This window comes from Aptenodytes patagonicus, chromosome 1 (assembly GCF_965638725.1).
Source record: "Aptenodytes patagonicus chromosome 1, bAptPat1.pri.cur, whole genome shotgun sequence".
NCBI lineage: Eukaryota > Metazoa > Chordata > Aves > Sphenisciformes > Spheniscidae > Aptenodytes > Aptenodytes patagonicus.
This window is the reverse complement of record NC_134949.1, coordinates 86,377,428-86,399,446: the sequence shown is the minus strand read 5'-3', so window position 1 is coordinate 86,399,446 and position 22,019 is coordinate 86,377,428. Positions and strand designations below refer to the sequence as shown.

Genomic DNA, 22,019 nt, shown 5'->3' with positions numbered 1-22,019 from the left:
ACAGAAAAGAAAAAAAAATTAAAAAAAATCACAAGTGAACTTTGATCAGATGTTCTTCAGTGACCAGTTCTACCTTTCTATTTAAGTAAGACTCCCACAAGTTCAGTGACTGTAGCATTTCAGTCTATTACTGATAAAAGCTCACTGTTACGTGAGTGGTTCAACACCGCACCAAATCTCCCATTAACTTTTGCTCTTAAAGGTTATTTCAGTAAGTAGGTCAAGATAAACAGAGAAGCTGCTAGTAAGACTCCTAATTTGAACAATGATATCTCTATACCAGAGGTAGCTATCTGAACTAGAATGTTAATGCCCCTTTTTGCAAAATAAATCCAGGGATAGTGTTTTCATTTATTTATGAGGCATACTGTATATTTCTGGATCACAACCATGAATGATTTTGTTCATGTGCCCAAGCTTTGCAATGATCAGGAAAGCAGTGACCTTTGATTTCAAACTAAACAAACGATTTCATATTGGGCTATATTCATGCATACTCAGTATTTCAATTAGCCTGTGATTTCCTCAACAACACTGTTCACTCAAGGATGCCTAGCTGCCAGATGACTTAACTTTTCTTCCCTCCCTTGTACATGACAATACCTTGCTCAAAGTAGCCATTACACTTTTAACTTGCTTGCTGAGGCATTGTTACAACTCCTCATGCCTCTTGGCTGATGGAGGAAAATCAATTTTGATCCCTCAGAAGCAAGTGCAAGTCTCCAACTTCACACACCAATGTGGACAACTGCAGCTGAAACTGAAGCCAGATTAATTCACCATTCCAGTCATTTCACATTTATGCTGATACCTTAAGAGGTTAGGACATACGTGATTTATTGTTTTTAATTGGAGAAACGGGACAGAACTTCCTTCAAATGAAAAAGCAGTTTGTCAAATGAAATTTACAAAAAGCAAATGAGATTTACGATGACAATGAGAATGTACCTCAAATTTAAATTAACCTGCAGCTTAATGCAACATGAAGTATTACAACCGAATGCAAAAATCCTGCCACTGCAGGATTTTAATGCTACAATAATTCTGCTCTTCCTTAAAGGGCAACAATTCTGCCCATTCTTAGATAACCCAGTTCAAAACACATATTAGAACATCAAGTTGAGGAATTAGTAGCCAAACTACAGTAACCAGGTGGTAGTAAATATACAGAAAGCATGTACATTTTTCCCAACAGACACAAGTTTAACACTGAAAATATTCCAAGCAGGTATGAGAGAGAGGGAGGGGAGGAGGGAACTTACTGTACTGCTTCAAAGATGCACTATACACATAATGCAGCAGTACAGAATACACTAACGAATGAAGGCAACTGAAAAGGCAGTACTCACCCAAAATACCAAATTGAAAAGGAACATCATGTATTTCAAACAACACAGGCAGCCTCTTGCCATGTTGCACTTCTTAAATTCTAAAAGGAAAACAAAGGATAGATCCAGGTAAAAGACCACGTATTTGCTGCCTTTGGGTGCACTGTATTTGTCACTTTTTACGCCAGTCCCAGTCCCAACGCCGGTCCCGGTTCCGACCCCAGTGTGGCTCTGTGTGCGTGATCCAGTTGTACCATAGAAAGCTCCAGCAGTAAAACCTCGACCAAATTGCCTCCCTGAGGTAGAAGGTTTAGCAAAATCTGAGTCTTTGCTATCCAAAGATGGACTCCGGTGAATTGAAGAATCCTCACTACTTGACTTCTCCATGATCTCTCTTTTCACAGTTGTCAGATTTAATGTATAGCATCTCTCAACATTAAATGCAGTGCCTTGCAAATACCACAGTGCAGTAAGAGCTGTCTGTGTTTTGCTTCTCTTTTTCTTTGTACATAAATCAGATAATCACTGCAGAATTTATTCACTGCATTGTTGTTGGTTTTATTTTTTATAGCAATGTAAGCTGTACTCTGTCTATCTGTGGCATGGATTTATACGTTAATATCCCATGCAAGAGCATACTCCTGATTGATTTATCTTGATGAATCAGTTATGCAGAACTTTGATTTTTATTCAAAAGAGCCATAAGCTCTTTCTCTCCGCTCCTAGTCTACAGCCCTCTAATCTATAGGCAGCAGATGGTCCTTGCATCCATTTCCAAAAAGCTTCTGCAGTACACCTGGGAGACTCTCCTCGAGCTGGAGCACTTTCCTTGCTCTCAGCTTCCCTCTGTGTCTCTCTGACTCTCTCTCACACGCTGTCTTTTTTCTTTCCACCCATTTGCAGTATCTCGTTCAGTAACTAGCCATCGGAGCGCACTGTGTTTCACTGCTGTTGCCGTGAAATCATCAGCAACTGCAACCACTGGGCATTTCCCACAGAAATCCCTGACCTAACTATCGAGTAATAAATCCACCCTCCTGCTTGCCCCTCCCCTCTGCTTTCCGTCGGGCCAGTTAGCAGAAGCCTTCTCCCCCAGGGCACGCCTCCATGACATAATATCTTTAATAGGATTAGAATTACTCTTGACTATACAAGTGCACAACAGAAAACCTCTTTAAATGTCAAGTACTGTTTAGCTGTTTATGAGCTAGAACTGTGAGGTAGTGATACTCCTTTAATGCAATAAATACTGAAAAAGTATGGATTAGATAGACAGGTGCTAACCTCTCCCTGCTCATTAAATTAACAGTGACTTACATTCTTTTTCTGGCTTAAACAAATGCCATGGGACAAGGAACTGGAATAGACTAGCACCCAGCATACACTGAATAGGCACGTCTCAGTTATACATGCACATAATGTGACGCCATCACCTGCGATATAATTAACCATAACCAGAAAAGCAGAGCTGCTGTCTCTTACGGGATCATCAATCAATTCTTAAAACTCTTGAAATGTAAGGATATCTGAACCTGCAGCTATTGACACTCTATTTAACTAGTATGTCAGAGACTGTTCTTCTGTATGGCTGTAAGCCATCTTACATCACAGGTAGTCTGTGAACTAGAAACGCTGACCCAAATGCCACATTTCTTTTCCAGATAGTAGCGCAACATGCCTGCTAGGACTCTGAAACAGAGAGGGCATGATGTGCACGTGTGTCTGTGTGCAAGTGCCTGGAGGGGAGGAAGAGAAATACTTCAGGTCACGCCTGGTGCTTCCAAATTCGTCATTTTGTCGTAAGCGTAAAAGCAGCACACTGATGGTGCAAAGTGATACAGCAGATTTAAAATGCAGGTTATTCTTTTATTTTTGTAAAGAAAGAAACCATATTAGGAGGCCACTATGAAAGAAATACAGCTACCAGGAAAAGCAAAAATATGCACGATTTTCAACTGACCCTTTCACATGCACATTATAACGCACTGTTAATTATTTTATCAGGTATCTTTGAGAAAAGATAATACAACATTTATTCAACTTAGATATCTATGCCCAAAAGCCCCTTAAAATCCTGTAATTTTTATGTAACAACATCTGAATCAACACCCTAAAACAGTGCTGTACCTTTCTTGACAGGCTTTTTCTGAGAAAAGATCCCTCCACCGTAAAGTACTTGGTGCCATGAAATACCCGGTGTTTGTACATGTAATATCTTTCTCTCACCTCTTCTGCTCTAGAATAACATTTTAACAACAGGCAGGCCCAAGCCTATATCAACAGTGTTTATTCACTTTGCTTTTCAAAAGTCATTTCAGAACTACCTGCATCAAACATGTCCATCAGAAAGGCGACTGCAAGATGACCACTCAGCAGTGCGTATGATAGCAGAAAAGGCTATCTTTTCTTAACAACTTGGGTGTTACAAAACACCCAAGTAAAAAAAGATAAATTAGCAGTGACCAAAGTAGAGTGGGGCATTTCTGTACATGTCTATGGTGCACATACAAACTTCAACACGAGCAGTCACCAAGAACCAACTTTCTCAGAAAAAAACATGGAAGGGACTTGTAGGCCACAGCCAGGCACCTGCCTCGGACACTCAAGCCTGCAGGGTAAGTCGCAATTCAAATACAAAGCAAATGTCTGAGCAAATGTTTTAGAAGTCTGAAAAAACTCTTCTGTTTGAAAATTCACTTACTGGCAGTGTCAAGTTGTGCCATTGCAATCCTATGCTGCAGCTAGATACTTTCAGTGGTTTTTACTTGTCATACAAATTGAGCTCTCAGCCAAAAAATTATGAGAATGCACAAGTATTTTAAAGCATTTTTTCCTGTTGCACCCATTGGTTTGCCATAAAATTTACACTGATGGAGACTAGCTTCAGCAAAAAAAAATGCTGTGCACTTGTGAAAACTAATGCAATATAAATATTTGCCTTAGCTTCCCGCATGAAATTACATGACAATAATAAATAATCCACCCTCCTCAAGGTTAAATAACTCAAAGAATATTTTGTAATAAAAAAATCTCGACAAATCCAGTCACAGTTTGTAAATAGAGGAAACATTTCTATTGGTGGTTAAAAAAAAAAAAAAAGCAACACAACTCTCCCTCCAAGCTTTTTTTTTTTTCCAAGTTTTCATTGTTAGACCTTACTGAAATTTTCCAGTTTTCTATTTTTGCCTTCAAATACTACAAAAGATTAGTTTTCTTTACCATTACCTGCAATGTATCTTCCATTAATGGTTCTCCATGACTGGTCTACGTCACAGTTTATACTTCAAAACGAACAACCAAAGACACACGTATAGCCAATAGCCAGCTTCAAAATCCAAGCCTGAGAAACAAGCACTAGGGCAAACACAGTTCCAGATCAGCCTCCCCTCCTGCTGTGTACAAAGGAAACGTATGACCCTCTTACAGTTATGCTGTTGCCACCAGAGAGACTTTACAAGCTTCAGTAACCTTCCGCCACTTGAATTTGCGGCCATGGAGCAGCTTTACAGATTAGATGCCACTTCCTCCTGCTAGAACTCTAACTCAGTATTTATGTAGCTCAGTTAATAAATCACACAACTGCTTATTTGCTGAAAAAATAAGCAGTGAAAAAGATGTAACCCGTTCATCCAGCTGTGTTTTGACTAGCTACTGCACTTAACTCTGCCTCTGATTGAGACTTAAGTGGTAGGTGCAAGGCCATACAACACCACCTTACGGTGGTCCCACTTGACAGTGTAACATCAGCACAGGAACAAACACATTTTGCTTCACCACAGATCTCACCTCTATTAAGTAATTAGGGCATAAAAAAACATTCAAAAGTTCACTCTATACTTAATTAATCTTTGATTACTGAATCACAGAATTTTGTTGCTGAGAGGTGTCTCCACATCAAGAAAATCATTTCAGTCCCACACACAAATGCCTGGGACAAGGTAACGAACATCAGTCCATCGCATCTAAATGGCTCAGCCAAGTATCAAGGGTAAGAATTTAGGCCACTTTAAGATACCAGGTATGAAAATGGATGTCACAATGCGTGTAGCAGAAAAATGGAAAGGAAGGATATTAGTAATAAGGCCCAAACAACATAGGCTGATTCTGCTACTCAAACTGATTTACTTGGTTCCCTCCTGGGAACAGTCCACCATAGTCCTCAAAATAGAGATCCCAACAACTTCAGTTTTTACTGGAAGTCACAAAATATTTAATATTTTTTCTCAGCCCTTAGTTTTATCTCACCAGAACTTCAGTGCCAATTACGCCCAGCTACAGTGCTCCTGAACCCCTCCGTTTCTGCCCTCTTCAGCTGTTTTTGCACAACTGGCTTACGGAACCATACTGCAAAACAGAGCAAAAGCTGGCCAAGTTTATACACATATTTATAACCATGTATTTATAAAGACATAATACAGATATAAAATGTATTTCAGCAATATATAAAAATTATGCTTATTTTTCCCCCTGTAAAAGTTCCAAATCCATTTTACAAAACATTCCCCTTAAATGATCTTGCTGATCCAGTGAGAGGGAGAGGGACTACAATAGGCAAGAACAGGAACAAACACTGAAGACTGAGCAAAAATATCTTACAGTTTTGTTACGGTCTCCCATGATTCCTGACTTGAAAATATGAAACTCTAGGAGCTTTTAAAAAGGGAAAATAAAAACTCCAGTCACCATGATATACGAGCCATTTTACAACTTATTCTATATTTTACCTTGCAATTTCTATTATGTAGGATAGTGCTACTGTCACCATTTTAGATAGGGGGAACTCAAGGACCAAGACATTTGCTGAGGATTAATAGGAAATTGCTGGCAGAAAAGCAAACTGAATCTGCACCTCACATGGCCTCAGCTAGTACACTAACCATTGCACCATTCTCAAATTAATTATTTTTAGAAATCATGAGTTTTAGTAACCCTGCCACATGTCTTCAGAACAATACTGAGCCCTGCAGAGACACACAAATGCATACACTATCAAGTGTTCGAGGGATATGGTTCTTAAATTCACTCTTTTCTTTTGAATTATATTGACCAAGAACTCAATTATACAAGCCTTCCTCAGGGTACACTAGGTAGACAAAGAATCGAGATTGCTGAGTATAAACTCAATGACTACATCTTTCCAGTCACGGCTCCGAATCCTGGAAGGCCATGAGAAGGAGATAGGGAACAAGAGTTGGAAAGAATAGCTTAAGACTCTGGCATACAGTTGTATACAGATGAAAGCTCAAGTTAAAAAAAACACACAATTGGTTTTGGAATAAGCTTAAAGGGAAAAGAATGTCCAAAAAATTGAACTGAAATTAGTATCACATGAGAGAGAAAAACATGGAGTTCCCAGGACTTCCATGCTCCTGATTCCACAACAAAGAGCTTACAGACTCCAGCGAGTCAAAATACCTGGAGTTCCCAGGGCTCTCAAGACTGCAGGATTTATAACCAAAAACCTGGATGCTCTGAGGGTTGTATCGCACATCCTGGGGCCTTCCGAGCTCCCAGCTTGCATGCTGTAAATCCAAAGCATTCTGCCCATCATGGGACTGGAAAGAAACAAGGTAGGTTTCAAGGACAACTTTGTATGGTAGACAAGTTTTGAAACCTGCCTGTGTTTTTCAGAACCAAATATCCCAAGCCATGTTTTACCTTTGACACACTTTCATTTTCCAACAGGAAAAGCCTTCCATTAGAAGTAACTTCAGTTTTGGAGTCTCCAATCACTGATCATAGCTTCCCACATTATTTAGAGCATATATGAACAGCTTGTTTGTTATAAATGCTAAAAAGAATCACTACCAAGTGTTTAGGGAAGAGTGAAATGCATACTTAGTTTCCCTACTAGCATGACCAGCAGCCATTTCTAATACCTCCAGAAAACCACCTCTTCCTTGGGCGCTTGATGGACGGACAGGTGACAGAGGGAGAGACTGGATTCATTAAGAAACAGACCTACTCACAGCTGGTACCTGCAATCTGACCAGTAAATGATTCTCTTCTAATGTTTTGTGAGAGAGGACAGACACAAGCTCATGCCCTTCTCTCTTCACCCCGTAGCAGGACCAAGAGTGTCCAATAGGCATCATCTGACCCTCAGTTCCACCTGCAGAAGAAAGCCACCTCCAGAGGCCAGGTAAAAGGACCTGGGACAGGTAAATGTGCATACAGCATAAGTTGGAAGGAAAACACAGATACTCAGAGGGGTTCTTAGAGGCCGGGCTCCACGTTCTGGGACTCCACCTAGCATTGGCATAGCTGAAGAAAAGGAGGCCTGGCAGAGAGACAGGAGTGGGACAGCACTCCAGGATGCAGGAACCATGTGAAGGAGCACCCCTGAGAAGACACTGAGTTTGAGATCTATGGGGAAAGGATCTGTTCTTACAGACATAGGAATTGAGTGTCTAGCCACCTCAATACAACACCCACCTTCATCAGTCCTGACTTCACCCAGAGAAATTATCTTTCTTGAAATTGTTACTGGAGAGGAAATGAATTAATCTGTTTCCTCTGACACAAGGGCACTAGCATAACAGCTTGTGGTTGCCTCATCAGCAACACAGTAACGCTCCTTGCCTCCCCAAGGCAAAGAGGCAAAATCTCTTTGAACGGCCAAAATTAATACTTTCTAGTTTATACTTATATATACCAATAAGAACAGTTTATCCTTCTAACATGGGGCCCTCACTGGAGGGATGATCAAGAAAATAAGACCCCGTTATAAAACCTTCCATTGTGCCAAACTTTCTATGTCATTTGGTCCCTGGGATTTCCATTAAAAATCATGTACTCCCAACAGTGCATATGTGGCTGAGATTTCTCATTTAGGATTTCACAACAGAGAATGAGATTCTGTCTCAAAATTGTACAAAGGAATTAGTTGTAAACCATGTCAGGGACCTTAACCCACTGTGATCAGATGCAGATGATGACTTGATATGCTAATGCACAGGAGACATGGGAGATGAGGGTCAAAGAGCAATATGGGGTCCCAAAGCTAAGAAATTGTGATTATGTCACACCGTCATACCAGCTGACCCTCAGGGACCTTCAGACTGAGCAGAAAGAATGCCTGAGTTTCCAAAGCGACAGAAAAACGTAACTTTATAAAAAATAGAAATCCTGCTACCTACATTTAAACTTTTAAATCAAAATGTTTGCACTAGCACAAGGATCTTTGGGTTTTTTTTTTTCACTTTACAAACAACATCATGTACTATGCTAAATCTGAAAGAAGCCCTCTAAAGATTATGTTAGAATGCAATTGACCAATGATGTTTTCACCTTTAAGAACTAAAGCCTAGAAAGTCTATTTATTGTTTGTTTCTGAGAAGCCCTTGAAGTCAGAGTCTTCTTGGGCTTGGCAGTGTACATATGGAGATCAAATCAACCCATACAACGGACAGTCTACAATCCAGGCAGAAAACAAGACATTAATAGCTGGCTCTGAATATAATAACTATATTGGACATTTTTTTTAAAGTCCCAAAACTACCTTAGCAATTCTCCCACTAGCAGGTGGGAGAAAATAGAAAATATGAGGGGCAAGAGAAAAGCACGTGCCCAAGCAGATAGGCCTATCCTGCCAGGCAGCAGAGAGTATCAGATGCTTTGGAACAGTCTGTTTATGCCTTTTAGCATAAGAATCTGTATTACAGGGCGTTTATCTCATCTTCTATAGCAATGAATACATTGTTCCATCTCCATCAACAGCTAATCCTTCTTAAATTCTGCTGAGAGCTTAGCCTCAATATCTTACGGCAGTGAGTTCCATAGGTTCCATATGTTAAAAAACACAGCATCTTCCTCTTATTCACTGTCAGCATTAAGCCTTCCAGCTCCGTCCTCTGTTCTGGCATTCATACTCACCCCATAATTCATTATTTTGTAATCCTCTATTACATCCCATGTCATTTGTCCTTCATTAATCTAAGCACTTATCTTTTTGGTGTCTCCTGTTACTGAAAACTCTCTGACTCCCTAATAATTTCAGTTAACCATCTTAGGGCTTCTTTCTAATTGAGCTATGTTTATACCACAGTCTTTTCCAATCTGCTGATGAAAAGATCTTCTTTTGAAAGAACAAGAGTTAATATTCAAATTAAAAATTAATTTAATAAATTCTGTTTCTATCAACACTTTACCTTTACGAAAGTGAAGTCATTCAGATTCAACAGACCTTTCTTCATCATTCCTATTCTGCTTTTCTATTTCAGATTCAAAATTTGGTCTCTGAAAAGCTCAACATTTCAGAGCCTAACAGGAAAATCCTTGTAGTTTAAATTCTGTATGTTACCTGTAGGAGGAAAGGGGCTTTCCTCACTAGAACAGCATTAGTTTAATACAAGTTACTTGTAAAATCATCAATAAGCCCATCTTCAAGTCAGGGACTCCTTGTAAAGAAGCTAACATAAGCCAAACCAAGCCTTGGCCATCAATGATGCAAATAAATGTGCGGTACCAACTGCTGTCCCCTCCCAGTACACAAAAAAGCATATGCAGAGAAGTGCTTTTCACTGCACACAGAGAAAACAAGATCAAGGGAGCAGAAAGCTGTCAACCATGGTCAGGAAGGCAGCAACATCATATCCCTGATGTCCCCATGGGATGAAACATCACAAATCAGATCTCCAAAACCATGCTTTGAAATTAAAGACCAAAAAAAGAAAGCAGGGGCGAGGAAGCGAGAAGGGTTCTTCTTATTTACCACCTATTTTTTTGCGAAGGTAAGGTACATGATCTGAGTGCTTCTCTTCCACTCCCACTTTAAATGATAACTTAGATTTTCATGTCCTCCCAATTGACTACAGTTTAAAGAAAGCTAGCAAATAGCAGAAGACTTTTGCCTATCATGAGAGATGACATGCCTTCTTCCTCTTGGACAGTGTAGGAGGACTTCATTAATACAAGAATTCTTCTACCCTGTCCAATGTGTAGAAGTCCCTTGAACAAAATCAGGTGGATATTCTTTAACCTCTGTTCTAAAGAGGCTATCTTTCACCAGCAGTCTGCTGTTCTGAATTAACTGACAGCTGGTGTCTATGTATTAGCAGAACTATTAAACTTTAAAACAAACAAATTAAAAAAAACCCCTCATACATATGGCTCCATCTGAAGAAAGAACAACGAGAATGATGTGAGCATTCATTTTTCAAAGGGAGCACACACATCTCTGAAACCTCCTCAATTATGCCATGAAGGAACATTTCTAGGCGCATTCCTTTCACAATTGAGTGAATTCCTTCATTGCTAAAATATTCATTTTTTGGCACTTAAGCATAAACAGGTGTGATTCCATGAATGGGGACATTTAAAACCACTGCGTCAGGGCTGGCAGAGACCCAGATGTCTACAATGGCCAGCAAACTTACACCATTATTTTAGTCTCCCTTCCCCATTAATTCATCATCAGCCCCACCCTCCAACTTAAGACATCGCTGAAAGTGACAGACTGATTACCTTACTGGAGAGCAATCCCCTCAGAGATATGCAAGTTATCAAAAGGCTGTTTGCCAGCAACATTTCCAAGCAAAACCTGATCCCAGGTTCCACCTTCAGGTCAAAGAGACACAGCTTTCATAAAGGAGTCAAACTGCCAAATGAATTAACTACCTGCCCAGAGCCTGCAGCCTCACAGCTGAAAGTTGTCAGCAGAGTAGGCTCAGTTCAAGCCACAATACAAGGTTCCCCTCTGCTGGGCCCCCAGCGTGACCCAGGGCAGAAATGTCTGGAAACAAGGGTGGGATCTAGCCTCTACAACCATTCAGTCCCCAGCCTACTCCCAGCTCTCCCTGAGGTCTACCAACTGTGGTAAGAAGCTACATTGCCTAACAATTCCCTGTGCATACCTCCTTTTGTCTTTCAAGGGAGACATTCCTGAATTCATGAGTAACAGTTTTTGAGTAATTCAAGATAACTGGAGCATACCTAAGTGCCATTAACAGCACTTCTCAAGTTCTGATCAAACCACTGCGTAACAGCCACATTTCATGCTGCTGGTTTGGGCTGGACTCTTTTCTATGGCTTCCAACAAACTTCCACAACATCTAGCCAGCGCAAAGTCCACGGACTCCTTCCTGTCTTGAAGCTCTTTAGATTTATAAAAACAATCCTATCTGAGCATCTGCACCTGCCCTTGCAATAAAGCTTATCTACCCTCACAATAAAGCTTCTTGCATGTTGTGTGGTAACACTGTGGGATATGGTCAACTTCAACATTGAAAATAGGATGTGCCTGTCATGTGACAGCCATGCAATTAATGCTTTTTGCTTTGCCAACAACAACAAAGTCAGATGTAAATCCCAAGAGGAGGCAGATACTTTAGCCACCTTACTCATCTCACAAGAATGAGGCTAAATAGTTCCCATCTATTCTGCATGAGATACAAGAAAGGGTGTAAAAATGAAACCAAGGTAAACCTCTTACTATAATCCAGCAGGTTTACGTAACAGTGCTGCTATTCACGAGCTTTGTGATCGGTGTCAGCTCTTATTACAAGGGTGTGAGAGATTTAAAATGACAAAGGAGGAAAGGAAAGGGAGAAAAATCAGAGTACAGTTTGACGTGACCCTGTCTATCAAGCCACAAAAAACCATGCAGCAGTTCAATTACCTGATTTACACTAGGAGCTACTTAACTTTACAGTATATTAATTAATGAGCTTTTCTAAAGGCAGAAGTATAATGGCAAAACATAGTTTTATGACCTTATCCACATTAAGGAGGACTCATTTACACTTGGTGAGAATGCTGTGTGCTAGCTGCAATACCAGGCATTCAGAGCCTAATATGGGGTGTAAAGAATGGATGCAAGCATGTTTGACTCTTTCCCAAAAGCCAAGCCCACATTCACTTGAGTTTTGAAAAAGTTTATTCGTACCATCAGTGTCTCTCAGAGATGAGAAAACCAAGATACCCTTGATCAGCAGCCAGAAACTAAGAACCTTGCAAAAATTCCTCATAGTGGCATCTGGAAGACAAAAAAGTGGTTTTTGTAGGGGAAAACTACTTGTGTCATTCAATCTGCTCTGATCTACTTAAGCGTGTAACAAGTATGCGGTAGTTACAGTATGAAATATCAATTGGCCTTTAGAAGCAGCACTTTGTTAATTCATTGCAGGCAGATATTTTCCATTTACAAATTAATTGGGATGCTGGCATTTTGCTTCAGAAGCAACCAACACGATGCTTCATGCTATGCTCTGCAGACTGGTTCAGAGGAATCTATCAAATACATGGCCATAATGGTAAATGGTGTGTTTCCAGACAAGTTTTTAAACAACATGAACTAAGCTAAAGGCTTCCAAAATGCAATACCACATAAGGGTAGATAGTGCTAGTTTTGGTCCAAATATGCCTTGTAGGAGTCAAATTTGATGCCCATAGCAACGATATGTATATGATCTTTCTCTCTTCTCTCCTAAATGTCCAAGTCTAGGCTAATTTCAAACTTAACCTAATTTACTGAAAAGACTTTCCAGACTTCTCCCCTTCAGAAGAGTAAGTTAATAGTAAATCTGCAATAATATAATCCATGTGGTAATGTTTTGTTTGCTTTTATTATTGACCCTATAATCTCAGTGTCCATAAAACAGATCTATACAGGTTTGGACATCAATGCCCCTAACACGAAAGATACTTTGCTCCCTGGATTTTATCCAGCCTATGGGTTCTCCTTCTGTGTTATTTTTCTCATATGCTCATTTCTTATGTTGCACTAGTCCCTTTACTGCCAAGCATCTGGCCAGAAGAAACATAAAATTCTCTCAGGCCACCCAGACACTTTTCAGAAGAGGTTTATGAATTCGTCATCCTATCCCATATCTGAAACCCGACTTTTCTAAATTGACCACATCTCAGTCTTCTCCTCCCCCACCTCCTTCTGTGCTGTTGGTTTTATTACAGGACACTCTTTTATAGTACTTAATGTTTCTATTCCAATAGTATGGAAACTTATATTAAATATTTATCAGTAATGGGGTTACTCCCTTCTACTGCAAGCTGAAGCAAGATACAATCATGAAAAGATTCTGTATGTTTGTCTCTTTTTGAAGAAATACTATACTCAAATACGCAGCTTTAAAAATTATTCCAACCAAAACCTGATTGCATAAACTGCACTCTGAAATCCCATGTTTCCTGTATTCCAAGGATTGCTAAATCAAGTCAGCTCAGTTCCCTGTGTTTTCTTCTTTTAAATCAACTTGAATGCTTTCTGCTCCATACACTGAAAACAAAGGTTCAGAAATTGTAACTATGGTAAGTAATTTGGCCTGAGACTGAAGGTAAAGAAGAATAAAAAACCTCTTCTCACTCCCTGGCAGCTGTACCACTGGAACTCTGTAGGTTTAAAGGAAACAAAAAGCAATAAAAGCTTAATCAATAGAATCAGGAGTTATGGATCTCTGAACATACAAAGGGAACAGAGCTGATGAATTGGAAGGTGCAGTTTCTCTTTCTACACAGAATATTTTTCCAAACAGAATGATGCTTTGCACCTGTCCTGTAATTCAATGCCAGGTTTATGCATTATGCTGCAAATACCAAGACGACTAAGAAAGTGTCTTGATCTTTTCAAAGAAACCTTATTCCAGTTCAGTGCCTCCCACAGAGTGCCTATCACTATTCTGTAGCACTTTTAGCTCCATTTATACAGATGTCTCAGTTTTGTCCCTACCTAATACATCTGCTATGTTTATATAGTCTCTCTCAAATATTGATGATCTCTAACTGAGTCTAAAGGACTACATCAATACCAAGCTGTAGGCGGGGAGGGGGGAGGGGGGAGTAATGAATTCTTCCCTATGAATTGTTCCCTAATGAATTGTTCCCAGGCACCAGAGCCTTCAAAATGTCTATCACAGAACTATCTTGATACATTTTAAACATCCTTCATATTTAAGATCCTGTTATTTTTATTTTAATGTAAAGAACAAATACTTAAAAGCCAAAGAATCCAAAACAGATTTCTACACAGGGTCCTGCATTCTCAAGCAGTGAAAAAAAAAACCCAGACCACTTAAGGCCTGGCACGGTACGCTGCTACGTTATTCCTGCAAAGTTCTGTCAACCAGATTCCCTCTCAGATTTCACAGGCTGGTCACCAGTAGCTCTTACGCACAACTTGTAAACCACATTTTTAAAGCAACCAGGGACCCTTCGAAATTAAAAGTCAGATACACATTATTGACGCACATTTCTCAATACTAGGAAATCTTAAAGGATTGACTTCTATCATAGAAGATAAAAGATACGCGCCTAGGGACAGAATTCCAAATGAAGATACCCTCAAGAGATGCTACACATTATTTTGAAATAAAACTTTCAGCTCATAAAATGTTAATATTAGTGCTTTAGGCAGCCACTAAGGTCAGGACAGATGTGCTGCCTAACACCTGAAAGACTCTCACTTTCCAGAAGGCTAATCAATGTCTTCCAATAACTAAAAGGCAGTTACAGAAGATGGTGGTACTTTGGTCACAAGGATGCATGTTGGCAGGACAAGAAATAAGTTGCTCAGGGGAAAATTTGGTCTGGATATAAGGGAAAAAAACCTTCAGTGGAAGAACAATTAAACATTGGAATAGACTGCTTAAAGAGATGGTAGGATCTCCCTCACTGGAAATATTCAAGACTCAGCTTGACAGGGGCCTGGATAACCTAAACAGAGGCCCTGCTTTCAACAGAAGGTTGGACCACACGCTCTCCAGCAACTCCTTCCAACCTAGACTTCGCTGTGATTCTAACATTTTGTCCTAATATCCAAAACTTGAGTCTGTCACTGACCCCAAAGATGGGCTGTACGATTCCCTATCACAGAATAATGCCTCCCCAGAGTGCGAAAGACTGACATAGAACTCCATGGTGCACAGCTCTCTAAGGACAGAGTAGTAGTGACTTGCTTACAATATAAGTACAATTGCAGGCACTGACAAACTGGCAAACTGAAGTTGCTATCACTCTGATGGGGAGAGGAAAAAAAGATGTTTTTCTTATCAGTACCTAGATTTGACAAATTAGGAACAACCTCATCCTATCAATTGAGGACCTACAGATCATAAAGCCTGTCTGATCTGTGTGAATTAATTTGGTAGTTATCCTTTCTAATCTGTTAACTATTGTCTTCTTGAAAAACACGTTTAACAGAAGAAATAACACTACAAATTCCAGTCTTTCCCATCACCATGTTCTGCATTTTTTTTGCCCTACTGGAGCGTGAATCCAATACAGGGGTGTATTTGTCAGAATGCAGGACCTTCCCCAAGGAAAAGAATGTAATTTATTTGCAAAAACAGGGATTAGTAATTATTTAAAGGTAATCCATCTGCCCCTAGAGATGTACCGGCTGCACAGGTGAAGGGCTGTTTTAATCTCCTCAAGAGTAAATTTCTGAAAGATCCCAAATTAAAGTTGTTTATATGGGAGAAGAAACCTTGATTCTTGAGCACAGAGATGCTGGCATTTCTGTTGGTGTTGCCACTATGTCATGACAGTGGAAAGCTATTTAAGGACTTTGATCTGACAAGCTGATACAGTTTTAGATGTAATCCCATCTCCTTAACTGGGCATTATCAACATAAAATAATGTCAGTTTTTACAAACAGTCTAGAAAGTTGTTTCAGATACATCTTGTGTTGCAAGTCTCCCCCTACAGCTTTCCTATCATACTGTTCTCTTCTCATAGCCCCAGTGAGGAAGAAAGGAGAGTCTGTGAAACTTTGCACAAATCAATCAGTGGAGAAGAGGGGAGGGAGAATAAGGAAAGGAGTAGGAGAAGAAGAAGAAGGGAGAAAAATCCTTTACCCACTCAAACACCTTAGTTCAGGGCATCTCAGATGCTACTGTAATAACAGTGAATAAAACTTTTTGGACAGGAGTCTGACCTTGGCAGCTGTCGTTCCTTTAAGTGCTAAAAGAGATATCAGACTGAGTATTCGAATAATGTGTACTGGTCTGATTACTAAAGTTTTTCATCAAAATACTGAGTAAAGGACTAGTCTTTCAAAGGAAAATGCAATTTACCAAGCAAAATGGTGCTACATCTGGCCACATCCCCAAATAATTGCTTTATCGTTAGAGCCTTTAACAGATACAGACAGTCTTGTCATTGGGCTGAGCCTGCCTAGATGTTTCATTCTGTAGCAGACATACATGGTGTGTTGTTTTTCTTGGGATTTTGAAGGATTATTAGTCACATTGTCTCTAACCTCTTTGTCAGGAGCTCTTCTAATGGCAAGCATTAGCATATGGAAACACCTCCTCTGCAGTGTTTTGCTGTCTCTTTACTGTGCTATTTTACAAGGAGCATAAAATATGAAGAAAACAAACAAACATGGGTTTGTTCCTTGGGTGCTAATAATGCTAAAGAGCTATTTTGAGGGAACTGCAGAAAGAATTGAAATCTTTTTAACTTCCCAACTTCCAGTACTCATGTGAATAAGACACAATTAATTTTGATGATCAAGTTAAAGAATCCTATGCACATACCTTCAAAGTGCTGTACATTCCTTTCATTCTTACCGAATCAAAGAGATTTTCATACCCTGACATGATTTATCTTTTCAAGGCTAATGTGGGTAGCCATGCAGGTTGACAACAGAGTTTCTTCCCATAGCAAGTGTCCATATTCTATGTTAAACTAGCATTGCCTGCTGCAACTCAGAGGAAAAACAACTTGCTACAGTCCAAAATAAAAACCCACGGCATACTTCCTATAGATTTAAAAAATAATAAGAATTCTTCTGTTCCTAACAGGATCAGGTCTCCCTGAGATTTTTAAAAGTCTCATTTCAGCATGTCAGTACAGACAAGTGCACACTTAAAGCTGTTACAAGAGTAACTGTCTATCAGCTTCAGTCAAACCCGAGGGAAGGGAGCAGGCACGGTGCTATACGAGGCCTGGAAACCCAACCCAACACACAGCAGCATGTGTTTGGGGTATCAATAGCAGCAAGGAGGAGCAGTCTGCAAGGCTGACCTGGAGCCTGCGTGAGGAACGGGCATGCACATGACTCTGGGCTCGCACTCTGCACGTCGTGCTCTTACACTGCACAGCCCTATCAGAGGGACATAGGGGAGATCTTGGAGTCTGGGTGGTGTGGAAGGTGGGGAAGGAAGGGAGAAGTCTGTAATGAGGTCAACCATAAAAGTCCAAAAGAAAATCAGAACTCATTCGTTCTGCTTTTGGGAGAATTTTAAATGTTAAGAGACAGAACTGGAGCTGCACGGTTACACCTTCACCTCTTACAGTGTGCAGAGCAGCCTCAAGTACACATTCACAACAGTAGCAGAAAGTGAATATTCACAAGTCAGGTCATGGTAGTTTGACAGCTGTACTCATGAACCTTAGGTATGTGCAAAATGGCCCAAGTGTAGGGCCATTTCCAGTGGAGGGCATTCTGCAAGGAAATTTATGGACTTCCACCAGACAGTGGCCATGACTTGACTGGATGGCAGAACCTTTATGTATTAACCTGAACATCATTTTTATTTCTATGCCTATCAGGATTAAGTAAATACTTTTTTCTTTTTTGCAAACAACGGAACCTGATTCTTATGACCAGGCACAGGTGTCCCTGGAATCGTAACAGCAAGCTAAAAGAAATTACATGCCTTATATGAGAGCCAGACCTCTGAAGCTGACGCAGTGTTTCACTAAAGACATTAGAGGGAGTTTGATTGAAGTTGTCAGCTGAGCAGAAGTCAACGTGAATGCAATATCAAAGCAGCATGGCTAGGAGGAGATGAGGCAGAGGCTCACTTTAAAGGCTGCCCTCATGTAATCACTGGAAAAAGGATCCCAAAATACTCAAATATTTTAGTCATTCCACACACAGCTCTTGCAGTTCTCAGGCAATGCTCAAACAGACCACTCCCAACAACATTCAGAACAATTTTAAATTTTTTTTTACCACAACTGTTATTTTCTACAATACGCACAAAATCAGGTAAGAAAATAAAGCAATACACTCCACCCTAACAGCACTGAGTCATCCAGAATGCAAGATAAATACTAAGATGAAACTGAAGACAGAAAGTACTAGTGATAGTTCAAGCTATTAAGTTTATATACAAAAATAAAGTCATACTAATATCCAGCCGTGTATGCTTATTTCTCTGTTTCAACCAGCTAACAAGCCTTCAAGAGTCTAGCACAGACTTGTAACTGGGATGCAGTCCTCATTCAATACATTCTTCATATAAGCATCGTTCCCTGGGCTTATGTTCTGATTGAAACTTACCTCGCCAAAAGCCCTGTGACCCGTAATTTAATGAGCACGTTAGCCTCAGAACTCCTCTTCCAAGTGTAAAAACCACCCTTACCTAAATCTTAGCTGTGCTAACGCCCCTGTCAGTAGGCAGAGAAGTTAAAAAAAAACCAAAACAAACTTGGCTATGGATTGTCCTGATCCTTAACTACCTCTAAATAAATAATTAAGCCAATTTGAGGTTAAAAATTCTTTTCAGGTTAGGAAGATGAGATTCACTCACTATCACATCTTTTTTTTCTCCAAACCATGATCTTTTATGCAAGGAGACCAAATGTACATACTACATCCTTTTGTGTAAATGAGAACAATTCATGTAGCTCAGTATCAGCTCTCAACTTGCACCTAGCATGGTAGAACTGAACCACTCTGCATGCTAGAGGGCCAAGGGAGGTTGTGAACAGTCATAAAGAATTGTAGGGGTATCGCAACAGTTACAATAAACTCTGAGCCAAGGATCATTTTCTGCTTTGTGTTTTACAGCTCTTAAGTCTAGTCCCTCACTGCAGTTTCTAAGAGAAGGCTGCAATACAAAAAATAATCAGTTAAGCTTTGGCATTGTACAGACCTGCTTTTAGCAGGTGTACACAATTCATATTGAAAAAAGTGAGCCCTTGCTAGTGTGGTGCAGTCACAGGGTTGTATAGGTTGCACAATGTTTTCTGAAAATGGTACGCAGACAGCATCATACAAAAGACACATGCCAAGAACACTACTTAAGAGGTGGAGTTCAGAAGACCTACCACCAAAACACACTTTCAGCTGTGCATGCTTTTCCTCACACACCTTCCATCATAAGCTGTGACATTAAGCCCCATATTCCCATAACAGGGTGGAAAAGTTCATTCAGTTTATTATATGAACAGTTCTGGGTGCAGTCATTTCCCACCAGTCATTTTCAAGCCAATTCTATCAAGACAGGCACTTCCAGACAACAAATTTTACCAACAGGTCATCCCAGTACCTCCAAATTGCTCTTAGAGGTCTACTGACTCATGCAGATAGGACAAAGTTTATTCTAAGCAATTTCTGCAGTGTACTCTGTTGTTCAAGCCCGATGGCATGGGCAAGAGGTTTAAGGTGGCCCTGCCCAGTGGCAGGGGCAAGACCAAGTCCCCTGCTCAGAAGGGGTTCTGGGACCCTAGCTGCCATTTTCGGCACCACAAATTGGCATGTCTCTTTTGAACACCTCTCTCCCCACTTCCGTTTAGGATATATGCTCCAGATAGCATACATGCTCCTGATTTAACAGTTCTCCAAGTTAAATCTCATTTTATTTTCTCTTTATGTATGTAAACCCACTGCCCCCTTTTTTTCTGTTCTGAGGCTCACAATTCCCAGTTTATTTTCAAAGCTCATTAAGAGTATTTTCTCCCTCCTTCTGCCATACCATTAACAGAAATGTTACACGCCACCAGTCTAATGCCCAACCTATATAACCATTGCACTGCTGTTGATAATCAGCTTTTGTTTACTATCTTTCACCCAACTTTCAATCCACCTGATACTCTTCCTACCCAAACCAATTTCAATTAATCTTCATGTTAGAAAGTAAACGTATACCTACTTCCCATTTCATTCCCTAAAATCATTAATTTTGCAATTCTATCAAAAAAAGCAATTACATTGTCTGGCAAGATTTATTTTTTTATGAACTCATGTTGTTATTGCTTACAATTATGTCACCCTGCAGACTCTTAGTTTTGCATCCTCTTTTAATATGAGGCCCATTATTTTACCAGCAGTTACACTTTCAGGACAGTAATTGCCAGGAAAATCTTGCCTTTCTTTTGAAGGTCAACACTATAGTTCCCACTCTTCATTCACACTGATACTTCATTTTAGCTACCACCTCGCAAAAACAATAATCACACAATAGTAGCACTGCAAAAAGGCTTGCTAAACACAAACTATTTAAACTCAGGGGTAAGGAAAAGAAAAATCATCCTCTTTTTCACACACTCCCTTAATGACTCTTTAACATTACAAGAAATTTTAACAGTCAGGCTTCTGCTACAAGAAAGCACTCAGTAATACTGTTTGGACTCACAGAGTAATTCAGGTTGGAAGGGACTTCTTGAGATCACCTAGTCCAACCCCATGGTCAAAGCAGGACTAACTTCAAAGCTGTATCATATCACTTAAGACCTTGTCCAGCTGAATTTGGAAAACTTCCAAGGTTGGTGATTCGACAGCTTCTTAGAGTAATCTCTTCCCACAGCAGCACTCCCAGGGAAGAATTTTTTCCCCACCTCCATTTGGGACTTACTCAGCCACCAACCGTGACCACTGCCTCTTCTCCCTTCCTCTGCATCTCTGAGAAGAACCTGACTATGTCTCCTCTACCACTCCCTCTAGGTAAGGTAAGACTAGGTAAATCAGCCTGTTCCTCAAGTTAAATGAACTCAGCTACCTAGGCCTTGTAAACAGCATGTGCTCCAGACCCTTAAAAATCTCCTTGTGGCTCTTCACTGGATTTGCTTGCCAGCATCTCCATTGTACTGGGACACCCAGCACTGGGCACAGCATTCCTGACATGGCCTCACAAGTACTGCGCAGCAGGAAACAGAAATAATCACTTCCCCACTGCTATTATAAGGCATGTGACTGCAGTTTCTCAATCTCACTTTTCCAGGTTTTCTCATAGTGGTAAATTTTGACTGTCCTTGCACCCTATTCAAAGGATTTCTAATCACACTGAAAATTCAATCATTGAATTGATACATTCAGCGAAGCTGGTGTTTAATAAACCAAATTATAAAATTTTTACTTCATCTATATAAGCCTCCATATGCTTTTAACCAGTTTTGCTTAGTCAATCAAGCAACAACTGAGCAGAGTGAAAAGCACTTTACTGAAGTGGCTAACACATGGAGGAGGAGACATTTGAGCAAACTCTCCTATTTGTACCCTAGTGTTAGAGAAATGGAAGACGGGAAGTTGCAGATAGAATCATCAGCATGCAGTGAGGAAAAGCTGACGTGCAAGTCTCAAAGGTGGAAACAGATGCCAAGCAGAGTGACAGAGAGAAGAGCTGCAACAAACAGGCCAGGTAAGAGAAGATAGATGAGAATTCAGACCTAGAATTTCCTAGAAATGCAAAACCATACAATGGAAGAAAAAGCAAAGGTGTAGGGTACAAACACTGCTGTCACGCCTGAGGGAAAGCAGCACAAAAGGGCAGAAAGGGCAGGGCAGACAGGAGCAAGCAGCTGTACCAGTTCAGTCAGTTCAGAAGATTCAGATTTTAGTAAGCCAAGAAGGGGTAAACACACACAAAAAGGAAGACCTTCTCATATGTATGCTTAAAGCCCAGCAAGATAAAGCTCTACCTTGGCTGAGCTTTTGAACATTTTCTGTGCTGCTGTTTATATTAGATCAGGAAAGATTTCTCAGTACTGGACATATTGCAGGAAAC

The 22,019-nt window shown here is 40.2% G+C and overlaps 1 protein-coding gene across 5 annotated transcripts in view; it reads right to left on the bottom strand.

The window, feature by feature from the left end:
• Positions 1–22,019, bottom strand: part of TSPAN9 (tetraspanin 9) — a 198,554-nt gene that overhangs the window by 112,333 nt on the left and 64,202 nt on the right. For 3 of the 5 annotated variants that reach the window (XM_076346206.1, XM_076346181.1, XM_076346189.1), the window contains one exon: positions 1,350–1,429. In XM_076346206.1, coding sequence (XP_076202321.1) covers positions 1,350–1,412 — 63 coding nt within the window. In that variant the 5' untranslated portion in view covers positions 1,413–1,429. Of the gene's footprint in view, positions 1–1,349; positions 2,331–18,574; positions 18,594–22,019 lie in introns of those variants that run through there. The other 2 variants (XM_076346198.1, XM_076346172.1) reach the window with 2 other exon arrangements.